The sequence below is a fragment of the Leopardus geoffroyi genome, chromosome C2 (genome assembly GCF_018350155.1).
Source record: "Leopardus geoffroyi isolate Oge1 chromosome C2, O.geoffroyi_Oge1_pat1.0, whole genome shotgun sequence".
Taxonomy (NCBI): Eukaryota; Metazoa; Chordata; class Mammalia; order Carnivora; family Felidae; genus Leopardus; species Leopardus geoffroyi.
Genome location: NC_059333.1, coordinates 115,426,008 through 115,440,677, shown reverse-complemented (window position 1 = coordinate 115,440,677; position 14,670 = coordinate 115,426,008). Strand labels below are relative to the sequence as shown.

The 14,670-nt window shown below is 42.5% G+C and overlaps 1 protein-coding gene across 4 annotated transcripts in view; it reads left to right on the top strand.

The window, feature by feature from the left end:
* The window catches only part of GYG1 (glycogenin 1), a 78,128-nt gene that overhangs the window by 30,664 nt on the left and 32,794 nt on the right, over positions 1 to 14,670 (top strand). For 2 of the 4 annotated variants that reach the window (XM_045503343.1, XM_045503341.1), the window contains exon 1: positions 12,131 to 12,518. The exons of the other annotated variants lie outside the window; for them this stretch is intronic. In XM_045503343.1, the coding sequence (XP_045359299.1) occupies positions 12,512 to 12,518 (7 nt within the window). In that variant the 5' untranslated portion in view covers positions 12,131 to 12,511. Of the gene's footprint in view, positions 1 to 12,130; positions 12,519 to 14,670 lie in introns of those variants that run through there. 4 annotated transcript variants of the gene reach the window in all.

Here is a 14,670-nt window from a genome sequence, read left to right as displayed (position 1 = left end):
AAAAGACTTGAAGGAATCTTCTTATGCATATTACTGAGTGAAAAAAGCCAATCTAAAAGGTGAGTGGTTGCCAGGGTGAGGAGGAAGGGAGGGATGAATAGGCAGACACAGAGGAACTTCAGAGCACTGAAACTATTGTGTACAATACTGCAATGCTGGATACTTGTCATTATACATATGTCTAAACCCATGGGATGTACAACACCAAGACTAAATCTTAATGTAAACTATGGACTTTGGATGATAATGATATGTCAGTGGAGGTTCACTGATCATAACTAACGTGGCATTATGGCGTGGGATGGTGATGGGGGGAGATTGTGCGTGTGTGAGGACAGGGGGGTATATGGCAACTCTGTACTTTCTGTTCAGTTTTCCTGTGACCCTACAACCACTCTAAAAATAAATTTTGTTAGTTAAAAAAAAACATACCACATAACAAGATGTATAAGATATTCCCTTCACGTAAACTGGGGGAAGGGATTACCTATATATTCACTTTTCTGATGCATGAAATGGTTACCTGTGGGGAGTAGCACAGGAGTTGGAGGAAGACTTTTTACCATACACCTTTTTATACTTATTTTTGAATGATTAAAAAAATTATTCAAAAAATTAAAATGATTAAAAATGTATGAAAACAGTCTATCCTATCCCTTTCTTACAGTCAGTTAAAAAAAAATCTCAGCATTGAAATACTGCCTCAAACAGTTAACTCTTTTCATATTTTTTTTAAATTTTTTTTTTTAACGTTTATTTATTTTTGAGATAGAGAGAGACAGAGCATGAATGGGGGAGGGTCAGAGAGAGGGAGACACAGAATCCGAAACAGGCTCCAGGCTCTGAGCTGTCAGCACAGAGCCTGACGCGGGGCTCGAACTCACGGACCGCGAGATCATGACCTGAGCCGAAGTCGGCCGCCCAACCGACTGAGCCACTCAGGCGCCCCTCTTTTCATATTTTTTTAACAGACCATCACACAGTGATCTATTTATTCTAACCCTAAAAATTTGGGCCCAATTTTCAATCTTCTTGAAATCAATAAAAGTATAAAGAAAATCTTATAAAATCTCCAAAAGAGAAAAATCAGATCTTAAAAGAATGTGGATTCTTGTATGACCCTCCACCATTTTTTTAATTTTTTTTTTAATTTTTTTTTAATGTTTATTTATTTCTGAGAGAGAGAGAGAGAGAGAGAGAGAGATACAGAGCACAAGCAGGAGAGGGGCAGAGAGAGGAGACACAGAACCCGAAGCAGGCTCCAGGCTCTGAGCTGTCAGCACAGAGTCCAATGCAGGGCTCGAACCCACAAACCACGAGATCGTGACCTGAGCCGAAGTCGGACACTTAACCTACTGAGCCACTCAGGTGCCCCTCCACCACTTTTTTTCTTATTTAAACTTTACCCTAAACATCAACTATCAGTCTTGATGATTTATCTGCTGTTTAAGGTCTTAACTGTAAAGCCTCCAGTCCAAAAGATTCTGTAGGCAGGGAACATGTTGTGCTATGTCGCGGGCGTGTTGAAAACACCCAGCTGTCCTCACCAGCTGAGCATATTCCTTGGGAACCACTAGTAGCGGGGTTTCTGGACCTTTAAAAGTATTTTTTTTTTCTCCTGACCTCAAAAAACATCCACACACCTTCTCTAGACAAATGCCATTTCTTTCAGAACCGATTAGTCCAGGTCTGTCAGACAAATTGCTGTAACGGATATGTTTGGTAAAAGCTGTTCCTCTGCTTGTCGGTCAGGTAGTTATACCTTTCTTACAGATATGCCCTTATGAGTTTCACAGACAGTGGTCACAGGCTTTCCTGAATTTGATTCTAGCAGGTGGCAGGGCGGCTCTGCCCCTCCTTCCTTTGGGAGCACTCACTTGCCTCCAGAAAGGGCTGCCCTCAGCTGACACCAACAGAACTTGCCAAAGAGTTCACATGCTGATTTTTTGATAGGCCCAGTGAGGTTAGATGCAATCACCACTCTTAAGCTTTTGGCCCGGCCAGAGGCTGGGTGTATCCCAATGATGTACCGTGACCGAACTGTTTGGGCTGTGGCACCCTGTTTGGCAATAGTATGGTGTAATTTTATCAAATTCTGGCAACAGCTTTCAGCTCTGTAGTAGTCAGGGAAGATCCTGGCCTGCAGGAAGGGTTTTCCTGATGCATACTGGCAGCAAAAAAATCTTCAGCTCAAGGTCAGTCCACACTGCACAGATTCCGTGTACCCCCCAGCCCTTAAACTATTGATCACAAATCTGTTTCTGGAACATAGATGTTAGTAGATGATGTTTCCTAAATACTTGCCAATGAAAGTTAACGCGGTAGACATTTTAGTACATTTTTTGAGCCGTTTAAATCCAAATCAAAACTGTTATCTCGATCATCCAACAGAACAAAACCTGAAAAACTTTGGGAGCCAAAGATTTATCTGGTTATCACACCAAGAAAAAAAAATCCAAAAACAAAGAACTTGAAAGTTCATCGGAAGCAAAAGTGAAAACAACCAGGAGCATATGCTTAAGAGCCATATAAAACAAAACAGAAGTGAGAAAGTATTTTTTTAACATTTATTTATTTTTGAGAGACAGAGAGAGACAGAGTATGAGCAGGGGAGGGGTAGAGAGAGAGGGAGACACAGAATCTGAAGCAGGCTCCAGGCTCTGAGCTGTCAGCACAGAGCCCAACACGGGGCTTGAACCCATGAACCGCAAGATCATGACTGAGCTGAAGTTGGACATTTAACCAACCGAGCCACCGAGGTGCCCCATGAAGAAGTATTTTAAAGCTCAAGGGCTATATTGATCTGTGTGGAGTAATAAAAAGTTACTTGTTCTGACTTTACTTTTAAAAAATCCTTAAAATACTGATTTCGAAAAAACCTTAAATATTCCTTTAAAAATTTTAGTACCAGGACTCAGTAAACGTCTATTTCTATATAAACACCTCTTTAATTTATAAATGACCACAATAGCGCTAGGGACTCATCATTCTAAGAATTATATGTTACTATAACTACTCTGTGTGCAAAATAGCAATACATCAATGAATGGATCTTCTGAAAACATGTTGCTTTATTAAGAAGTTTTTTTTTTTAATAATAAGCTTGTTTTCAAAAATCTTCAGTAATCATTTCAAGCAAAACTGTGTGTATTCATGTATGACAAAAATACCTCTGGACACAGAATCTATTTATTGGCCCATAAAAGGCATATTCACACACCAAAGGTAAACAGTTTCTTAACCCCTCAGTTTCATCATTTTGTGTGCAAAATAGAGCTAATAAAATCTCCTGCACAGGGCTGTTGAAAAGATTAAACGAGATTATATATGTAGTATGTATTCCTTACTGTGCCTTTTAAAATTAGCTCTTCAAATAAATGTCTCTTCTCCTTCAACCAGAACTTATTTTTCTCTCTAATTATAGATGAAATATTTTGTCCTCTGTAAAAGGAATTCCAGACAGATAAAGATATTTTAGGAGTTTAGGACATTCCAAGAAATCATTAAGTCTTTGTTCAGGTGAGCCCCCTCCCTGGAACAAGAGGCGGCTGGAACTATTCTAGAAGCTGCTTAGGAGTTACCGAAAGTGAAGCGGTATCCTTTGACACCAGCTTTTTCAGGACCTTGGAGCCTTCTTAGCTCTTTTTCACTTCAACTCACTCCTTCCCTGCCTGCTTGTGGGCTAGAAACTCTCTCAAGCTGCTTGCAACATTTGTCTGTCTTCTACTTTCTGCCCTTTTTGATCCTTCTTCAAAAATCCAGTGCCTCATTCATTCCTCCATTTCCTCTGTCTCAAAAGGAGAAGCAGCTGGAGAGAGCTTTCTGACACACTGCCTGAATTGGCAACAAGTGTCTCTGAGGTCCCAAATTCCGAGGAATGCTCTGCTTCCCACTCAAATTCCAGGGAGGCAGTGGAGTTTAAGAAGACCCAGACATGCCAGTCTCTAGTCAAATGACCTCGAGCAATTGTCTAACTTTACTGAGTTTCAGTTATATCATCTGTCATACAGGGACAGTAGTTCTGCATGAAGTAAAGAAAGCCATTTTCGCCTGGTGGAAAAGAAAAATCAAAACAACTTTTTGGGTTTCTAAACACTGTGTTCAACAGACATCCCTCAACCTCACACTCACCTTGGAGGTTCAAGGCTGGGACTGAGCTCAGAGACGTGGTGAGCCTGAGGGTTTGGGTGATGTCCAGTAATGTAAGAGGGCTCAGGACTGTGCAGAGACGCCTGCTACAACCTATAGTTTTGATGTTGTTGTTTAAGCTGGAAGTTTAATTTTTTTTAAGAATAAAATTATTGCTAGAGTTCCAGTGGCCTTGTGAAAATATGTATCCAGCTAGATTACCTGATAGGCTTTTTTGAGGATCAAATGATACAATCCACAAGAGAGTACTTTCTATAATATGTATTGTACCCTAGAGGTTTGGTGACAATGGAATTCTCTCTTCAGGCAAAAGCTTACAGTCGACAGGTCACTAAGTCTTTAAATCGTAATGAACTTTGGGGTCATCTTCTCTAATCCTTCCCAGATGAGGCTCTGAGTGTACACATGCTGGAGAGTTAGAAGCAGATGGCATTGGCATGCCAAAGGAAAGTTAATTCTCCAGTAATACGTGTGGGGACTTATGTCCCCTGCCCTCTCAGTGTATTATGAATGGACCTCAGATCAGATAATCAACTTTATATAAAAACAATAACTTCCATTCTTCGTGACTCATCCAGTTTTGGCAATGAACTCTGAGAGCTGACTGCCATTCTTATAAACTTAAACATACCCTACTATACAATCCAGTAATCCTGCTCCTTGCACTTGAGTATTCATGGCAGCTTTATTCATAAAACCCAAAGTAGAAGCAACCCAAATGTCCATCTGCTAGTGAATGGATAAATACATCTTGGTCTATGCATGCAAAAGAATTCTACTCAGCCATAAAAAGGCATGAACCATTGATACTCAACAGCATGAATAAACCTCAAAAACCTTATGCTAAAAGAAGTCAGATGCAAAAGACTACATACTGTATGGCTGCAATTATATGAGATTCTAGAAAAAGCAAAGATAAATGGACAAAAGTCAGAGCTGTGTTTGCCAGGGCCAAGATAGGGGGATGGGATTAACCACAAAGGCAGTAGAGGGAAGTTTTGGGGGTGATTATGCTGATGGTCATATGATAGTATATATTTGTCAAAGCTCACTGAATTGTACACTTTTAAAAAGTAATTTTTATTATATATAAATTATGCTATAATAAAGCTTATTTTAAAGAAAAGGTGACTGCCAAAGAGATTATCTTAAGTTTTAGTCTTATAACCAACTAATTTAAAGGATTTAACCCAGAAACTAACCCAGAAACTGAAAGATAACAAATATGGTAACTAAAGTTTTAAAGGTGGTATATATTCAAAGTGTTCAGGGTTAGAGATCCTGGACAACTTTATTCCTGCTTTTTGAGCACCTACCATGTTGTTATCGTATTAGTGGTAGAATAAGTAATAAAAGTACGATTGAAAGATCAAGCAATTACTTTGTCTTTTTAACTAATCTTAAACTAATTACAGAAAGTTATTCCCATGTCTGAATCAGCAACCGTGCCTCTCTAATTTATGGAATCTTCATTTTACTGACAAACCACTACAAAAATCTCCAGAGTCACCCAAATTGAGCTGAAATTTCATTTTCTGTGCTCTACTCCCACTAGAAAGCTCTGATCATTTAATTATTTACTAATTAATTCAACATGCCTCCCCCACTTCCAAAGGATCCACTTCATAAATGAGGCAAGGGTAATAATGAGGGAAAAACCTAAAGCACAAGTCAGTGCAGGGTAAAAACTAGAAATAGCTGCAATTTTTGCCATGAGTTTCCAAGTGGACCAAAAAACGGGGAAACCTGTATAGATATAAGATTCAAAATGTCTACAAGATAAAGAAAAAACTAAGAAGATGCAACATTCTTTCTGATACTAAGACCAGGATGAAAGCTTTCCGATGGATCCTCTGAAAGAAGAAACAGTGTGACACAGCAAATATCATCAACAGCACATAGGAAAAGCCGCAGTGACTTTTCTGTGGCATCCTCGATCCATAGAAAAAGCCAAGAACATGGGGCGCCTGGGTGGCGCAGCCGGTTAAGCGTCCGACTTCAGCCAGGTCACGATCTCGCGGTCCGTGAGTTCGAGCCCCGCGTCGGGCTCTGGGCTGATGGCTCAGAGCCTGGAGGCTGTTTCTGATTCTGTGTCTCCCTCTCTCTCTGCCCCTCCCCCGTTCATGCTCTGTCTCTCTCTGTCCCAAAAATAAATAAACGTTGAAAAAAAAAATTAAAAAAAAAAAAAAAAAGCCAAGAACATAATGCCACTCTACAGAGGGAAACATGGTAACTGGAGTTGGCAGGGGAGTGGTGGCAGGGGAAGTGACTTTTCACTGCACACATCTCCTTTGCAGCTTTTGAATAGCATTCAACCTACACACATAACCAAGCAGTGGGAAGGACCTCTACAAATTATTAGCTGTATAATGTTAAGCAGGTTCTGTGTCTCACCTCTATATTGGGGGTTAGAGACGATCTACCTCATTAGATTGTTGGTAAGGTTACATGATTTAACATGTATAAAAAACTTAGCATCAGGTAAGTGTTAGCTGTCACTAATGACAATGCCGAAGTGGAATTTTGTAAAGATTGTCTTGTCATGAAGCAAAACAATGTTGTTCCTTGTATAAAGCTCAGTGAAAATCCCATTTGAGTCAAGAATATAAATTTAGAGTCTCTACTAGATGTGAAAATCAGTTGTCATGCCTGTGGAGTTTATACAGCTAACAGATCTAATTTATTAAATTTTGTAAAATTTTTGGGGCGCCTGGGTGGCGCAGTCGGTTAAGCGTCCAACTTCAGCCAGGTCACGATCTCGCGGTCCGTGAGTTCGAGCCCCGCATCAGGCTCTGGGCTGATGGCTCAGAGCCTGGAGGCTGTTTCTGATTCTGTGTCTCCCTCTCTCTCTGCCCCTCCCCCGTTCATGCTCTGTCTCTCTCTGTCCCAAAAATAAATAAACGTTGAAAAAAATTAAAAAAAAAATTTTGTAAAATTTTTATTTATTTTTGAGAGAGAGAGAGAGACAGAGTGTGAGTTGGGGAGGGGCAAAGAGAGAGGGAGACACAGAACCTGAAGCAGGCTACAGCCTCTGAGCTGTCAGCACAGGGCCCGATGCGGGGCTCAAACCCACGGACCACGAGATCATGACCTGAGCCGGAGTCAGAAGCTTAACCGACTCAGCCACCCAGGCACCCCAGTAACAGATGTAATTTATTTTAATTTTGTTACGTGTTTTAAAAGACAATGTATTACTAAGCATTGTTGAAAAAAATTAAGGAAGATATAAATAAATGAGAAAACATCTCATGTTCATGGATCAGAAGGCTTAAGTTTTTCAGTGGTCAGTTCCCCCAAATTGATCTAAAAATTCAATACAATCTCTATCAAACCCCATCTTCTTTTATTGCGAAAATCAATAAACTGACCCTAAAATTCATATGGAAATGCAAGTGACCCAGAATAGCCAAAACAATCTTTTTTTTTTTTTTTTAATTTTTTTTTTAATGTTTTTATTTATTTTTGAGACAGAGAGAGACAGAGCATGAACGGGGGAGGGGCAGAGAGAGAGGGAGACACAGAATCGGAAACAGGCTCCAGGCTCTGAGCCATCAGCCCAGAGCCCGACGCGGGGCTCGAACTCACTGACTGCGAGATCGTGACCTGGCTGAAGTCCGGACGCTCAACCGACTGCGCCACCCAGGCGCCCCCAAAACAATCTTGAAAAAAGAACAAAAATGGAGGACTCACTCTTCTCAATTCCAAACTTACTACAAGCTGCAGAAATGAAGACAATCTAGAATTAGCATTAGGATAGACACATAGATCAGTGGAGTAGAATGAGTCCAGAACTCATTGTCACATTTATGTTCAACTGATTTTCAAAAAAGGTGCCAAGACCATTCAAAGGAGAAACAATTGTCTTTTCAATAAATGGTGCTGGGACAATTCAGTATTCACATGCAAAAGAAGGAAGTTGGACTTCCATGTCATGTGACACACACAAATTAACACAAAACGGATTATAGACTTAAATTTAAGAGCTAAAACTGTAAAATTCTTAGAAGAAAACATAAGGGCAAATCTTCACGATGGGGAGTTAGGTAGTGGTTTCTTAGACATGACACCAAAAGTATAAGCAAAAAGAAAAATAAATAAATTGGATTGTGTAGAAATCTAAAACTTTTATGCTACCAAAAAATACTCTCAAGGAAGTCAAAAAGTCAGCCCACAGAATAGGAGGATATATTGCAAATCACACACACACACACACACACACACATATGTATATATATAATTATAATATATTTATAAATAAAAATGTATAATATATTTATAATCTTTATCATAAATCATACATATCTGATAAGGGCTTGTACCCAGAATATATAAAGAACTCTTACAACTGAATGATAAAAAAAACAATTCAATTTAAAAATCAGCAAAGTGTTTTAACAGACATTTCTCTAAAGAAGATATGCAAAGGGACAATAAGCACATGAAAAAATGCTCAACATTGTGAGTCACTAGGGAAATGCAAATCAAATGCACCATGAGATACTTACTACTCCAATCCCATTAGGACAGCTATAATACAAGACAATATTGGCTAAGAAATTCTCATACCAAGGGTAATGCCAAATGATGCAGGCACTTTGGAGAACAGTCTGGCCATCTTAAAATGTTAAAGATAGAGTTACCATATGATCCAGCAATTCTATGGTTGGTATATATCCAGGAGGAGATTAATATATATTATATATAAATAAATATATACCTCACTATATAATTTAAAACATATATATATAGAGAGAGAGAGCGAGCGAGAGAGAGCGAGAGCGAGAGAGAACAAGTGAGGAGAAACTTGGACACAAATATTCATGGCAGCATTATTTGTAATAGCTGAAAAGTGGAAACTACCCAAATGTTCGTCAGCATGTTTATTCATGAACTGAATAACTAAAATGTTATATATCCATATAATGAAATATTATTTGGCAGTAAAAAGGAATAAAACACTGATACATACCACAACATGGAAGAACCATGAAAATATGGAAGCGAAATAAGCCAGTTACAAAAGACCACATATAGGCAAATCTTTCTCGACAAATCTATAGAGACAGAAAGATTAGTCGTTGCTGAGGGCTAGGGAAAGAGAGAACAAGGAGTGACTGCTTATAGCTATAGTTTTCTTTTTGAGTGGTGTAATGTTCCAAAGTTAGACTGTGATGATATTTGCACAATTCTGTGAATATACTAAACGCCATCTAATTGTATACTTTAAATGGGTGAATTTTATGGTATGTGAATTACATCTCAGTAATTTTTTAAAGGCATTGTAACTAGTCAACAGGTCCTTGCAACTTGTCGAGTTTGAGACTCCAGTTTCATTCAAGTGAAGAATGAACAACTTTGGGCCTCCCAGGATAATATTTCTTGAATAAGCTTTCGATTGGAATCACTGGCAACAATTCTGGGTGCAGATTTTGTGTGTTACCAATTAAGGGCAAAATTTTAAATAGTTAGTTAACTAGTTAGTTCCTGTGTCTAGCCAGATGTGGTGTATCTGTTTCATGGACTATCCATGGGAACTGTTTGTGTCTTAGGCCAGCAGGTCGTCCTCTGCTCTGCAATACATTTCCAGGTCAGTTGCTTCCTCCATCAATTAGAGTGTGTGCTCAAGGGAATGCAAACTGATTTCAACATTATCTTAAACAAAACATAATTAGGAAGGTAAGCATCCTGCCAAAAAAATTACATAATGCATTCCAAAACTAACTAAAAATGAATTGTGGACCATGCTAAATATACACATTGAGCATAGGTTTAAATGGTTAATAGTTATGTTAATAGTTACTAGTACTCATGTAGCTTTTCTTTTTAAACTTATATAAATCTTTCTTTTAGGATTTAGAAATTCTGCTACACAAATTTCACCAGAAAAAAAGTTAACAAATTAAATTCTCAAATGTTTGTCTCACTAAATGTGTGTCTATCCACTGCTTCTAAATCCTTACAACCCGAATGTTCAAACACCTTGCTATTCAAAATGGTCCCCAACCTGGATATCACCCAGGAAGTCCACTCCAAACTACTGAGTCAGAATCTGTATGTTAACAAGTTCCCCAATTTGTGTGTACATTACAGTTTGAGAGGCGCTGCCCTCCTACCTCAATGTAGAGCAGCCTCAGGAAAACTAGGCAGTGGGCCACTATTAGCAATCTTGGTTGAGACAGCATTGTAGCAACCTCAAAATGCCCCTATTTGATATAAAATGGGGAAAGCTATACATTTTCTCTCACTGTAAATATGCATGAAACACAGGAAAGAAGGCTATGGTGACCAATCTTACTTAAACATCCTGGAGGATGGAGAGAGAGGAACTTGTTCCTTAGGAAAGCTTCCTTGCTATTCTAGTTGTCCCCAGACCTTCCTCCTGGCTTTGCCCTTTTGGGCCCAGCTTCACCGTTTGTGAAAGCCCAGCCTAGACACTTAGCTGTCAAGCAGTAGGTGGTAAAAAAAAAAAAAAGTCACTAATAGCAGCACAGTTCCTGAGTGAAAGATGAAAACCTCACTGTTCCAGGTCCACTTACCAGCATGGAAAGAAACAATCTAGACCTTAAATACAACTGTTTTCCCTCTCCCGGGTAGGTACAGTTCAAGTACAGGCTTCATATTCCTTAAAGAGTGCCAACTCTTCTAAAGCCACAGGGTTTGAATATATGGAAACCCATGCACTGTACCTTTGCCCCCCGCCCCCCCCCCCCCCCCATTTCTACTTTCTGCAAAGGAAGTTGATAAAGCCAGCTAACCAGGATGTCTTCCCAAGTGCATCAGTGGTCTCCATGCCAGGGTGGGGTTGGAGGAAGGGGAAGGATTCAAGAGAGTCTCCTGGAAGATGATAATTAAGATGCTGATTCTTGGGTTCTGCCCTTAAGATTCTGATTCAGGGGGACCTGGGTGGCTCAGTTGGTTAAGTGACCAAGTCTTGATTTCCACTCCAGTTCATGAGGTGGAGCCCATAAGGTGGAGCCCATGTGGGGCTCTGCACCAACAGCGGGGAGCCTGCTTGAGATACTCTTTCCTCTCTCTCCGCCCCTCACTTGCTCAATCTCTCTCTCTCTCTCTCTCTCTCTCTCTCTCTCTCAAAATAAATAAATAAACATAAAAAAATGATTCAGGAGGTCTGGACTTAGGACCAAAACTTAACATTTTAACAAGTGCCCTAAGCATTCTGATATAGGAGGTCCAGGCCTACACTTGAGGAAACAGTGAGATAATTATAAGAAATAGTAATACCACCTTTGCAATAGAATGCTTATTCTTAAGAATATATTTCATTTTTTGCATTGATGTTGGCAATTTCCTATTTGGCTCCCATTCAGCATTTACAGGGCAACTAATATTTGCAGAGAAATGTACTACCTGCTCCTTTCCTGGTATATTTGGACTGGGTGGAGGGGATGGTGAGAGGAGAAGGGTGTGATCACAATAGAGAGACATTTCTCAACTTCCTAGAGAAATGATTTGTGAAACAGATTAACCCAAACAAGTACATTACCCAACAACAGTTACCATAATTTGCTAAACTTTTTAGGACACCAACGTACCAGAAATGTCATGGCCATACTGGCAGGAAGGGTCAGTTCTGTAAACCAAACTGCCTACCTTCTCCACTTAGTGAAATGACCGCAGGCAAGTAATGTCACCCTTCTGCAACTCAGTTTCTTCATCCGTAAAATGAGGATTGTAATACCCACCTCATCGAGCTGATATAAGGATTAAAATGAAATACTATCTAATCGATGCAGAGGGCTCCAAGAATGTAAATCCTATAGTGAAGTTTCATTTATTTGTCAGTCAAAGCCACAAAACCATTGTGAGAACACTGAGAAATGTTTACAGAGGCTGATTTGTAATTTGATTGGTAGGTGAAAAGAGTGAAATTTAAACTTTATTTCAAACAGTTCAAGTGAATGATTGTGACCACAGTGGTCGTCGGTTTTTGTGTCTTAGGGTTCTCTAACCCGAGGCTGCTTCTTCAGGAGTTGGTGCTGCTGATGTCACGCTCGGTCCCAAAGTCCCGCTCCAAATCCCCGGTCTAGTGGGGGATGCGGAGGCACGAGGTCCCAGGCAGGTGCCCCTCGGGAGCAGGACCAGAGGTGCCAGGGAGCTGGACCCGGGCCCAGCCCCGAAGGTGCTGGCACTGGCAGGGGACCCGGGCCGGCCGCTCAGCTGGGAGGATGCCGGCGGGCGCGGGGAGCGTGCGCGGCCACGTGACAGCCGCTATAAGAGCGCTCCGGGAGGACGCTCAGCTCCCGCCGCGCCTCCTTGCTGGCCGCGCTCCCTCCCGGCGCCCGGCTTCTCCCAGCCACCAACCTGCGGCTGCGGCGGCCGCCCGCCCCTACCCGGCAGCACCATGACAGGTAACGCGCCTCGCCGCCCACCACCCCCCGGACCTCCGACTCCCAGTCCCGCGCCGTCTGCCCGCCCCTCAGCCTCGGGGGAGTTGCCGGCAGGACTAGCACCGCCGCAAAGTTGCAGGCTGGCTGCAGCCGGGCGTGCCGCTTCCTGCGTCAGCCGCTGCCCGGCCGCCCCTGGCGCTGGAGCTGCCGCCTGGAGCCCGGGGCGCCGTCATAGGGGGCATCCTGGCGGGCCCTGGGCCCTCTGCCGAAGCCCCCGCTTCTGCTTCCGTCTCCGTGCCCTTCCTCTTGCTCTCGCCGTGAAGGGCGGACGGGCGGAGCAGCTGCGGCGGGGCTGGGTGGGGGTGGGGAGCCGGCTCCTGGGGGCGCCAGTCCGGAGCCCCGGAGCGCGGCGCGATCGTGGGCGGCCGCCGCCGCCTCCCACAAGCAGGAACACCTAGAAGGGCCGGCCGCGAGACGGGGACGCCTGCGGCCCCGGCCCGGCACCTCCGCCCGGGCCCTGGCCCGGGCGCTGGCCGCCACGCTGAGACTATTTTTAGGCCTTTGGGGCTGGGTTGCGGAAAGCCAGAGCCAGGGGAGTGCCCTGGGGGAGCGGGCCCCGTGCGGTGGGCGTGCGCCCGCCCACTTGTTGCAGGGGTCGACTCTGCCCCGAGAAAAGAAGCTCCAAGATAACCGGTCCTTCTAATGTTGACGAGGCTAATCGCGTGGTTGTTACAGCAATTGAACTGCTAAAAGATTGCAGATGTACCCAGAGTTCGGTTATATTCTACCCAACTGTCATTGGTCTTTTCTATTATTTGTAATGTTTGCTGGGTGTTCCAGCTTATGTTTTTAACCATTTGTCCTGTACTTCGTTTTGGATATCATACATATCCTTGCTTCTTTAAATCCTGTTTACCTTATTAAACTCTTATCCAGGTTCCCCTGGAATCAGGACTGCCTTTCAGTTAAAACATTAGTCATTATCCCACCTCCGTCCCCTCCGCCCCTCCATATTAAATACTCTTGGACCGACTGCCTGAAATGTTGCCATCTTACGATGGTTTTAAGGAACAAGTAAAGGCAGACATTGATGGGGATGTCAAGTGACAGGTGTCATTGTTCTGAACTTTCCTACAATGTGACTAGGCAGGAAGCCCATGGCCCTTGAGGTGTTGGGGGACACCAGTTTTCTACAATTTAATAGCCTGTTTGGGAAGAGAGTCCAACAGGGTATGAAGATGCCCTCTGGTTAGAGGCTGGCTCATGTGCTAGCCCCTTTGATAACCTACAGCTTTCTCCCACTTCTCCATGGAATTTGCTCTGCCTCTAGCCTCCACATTGGAAAATGAGCAAGGAGAGAATGAGAAAGCGCATGACTTCGTGACGAAATGTCCCAACTCCTTGGTTGGACAGAGTGTCCCAGGTGACCCCTGCCAAATGTATCCTATACATTTGGATGCCTACCAACTTGCCAAAATCCCCTTAGAGATAGTGTGTGCCCCAGAATCCTCCCAGGGAAGAACTGGAGAAATCCTAAAGGCTGGGCTGGTAGTCTTGGGAGGGAAGGGCTTGTTCAGTAGGAAGAATAATCTGTGTATTTGCCTTCCCTTCTGGCAACTGAGTGATTATTGAGTGTGTGTGTTGGGGGACGGGGTCCCAGGGTGCAGGGTAAGGGTGCTGCTTGCTTCTCCAAGGAAAAGGAAGCAGGTTTATTTGTGATTCCGAAGTGGTCCCTAAATCCAATTAACAGTGATTGGCCACTGTTCAGATAGAAGCACCAAGGAGGGAAGGCCTGTGGAGGTGATTTTTGAGCAGAGACTCAAAGTGACTGTTGAGATGTGGTGGGTGGTGTGGGAGCCTTTGCTCCAGGTTGAGGAAATAGTCTGTAAAGCCCGAGGCTTGGCAGAAGCCTAAGCATCAGAATGAAGAATATAGCCTCTGCTTTCAGGTGCTCTCAGTTGAGGTCATTAGTTGGATTTGTGCTTGGCTGAAAATACTTGTAGGAGAAACAGAAAATGTACTTCTTGATTTCTTCATTACCACCTGTTAATTGCCTGAGGTTCACCTGGTGTTAAGCTACCATTTAGTCTGAGAATTTTGCATGTTTGAACTCTAAATTGGATTTAATTTTTATAACTTGGCCTGTGTTTCTGCCAAAGAATGGTCTTGATTT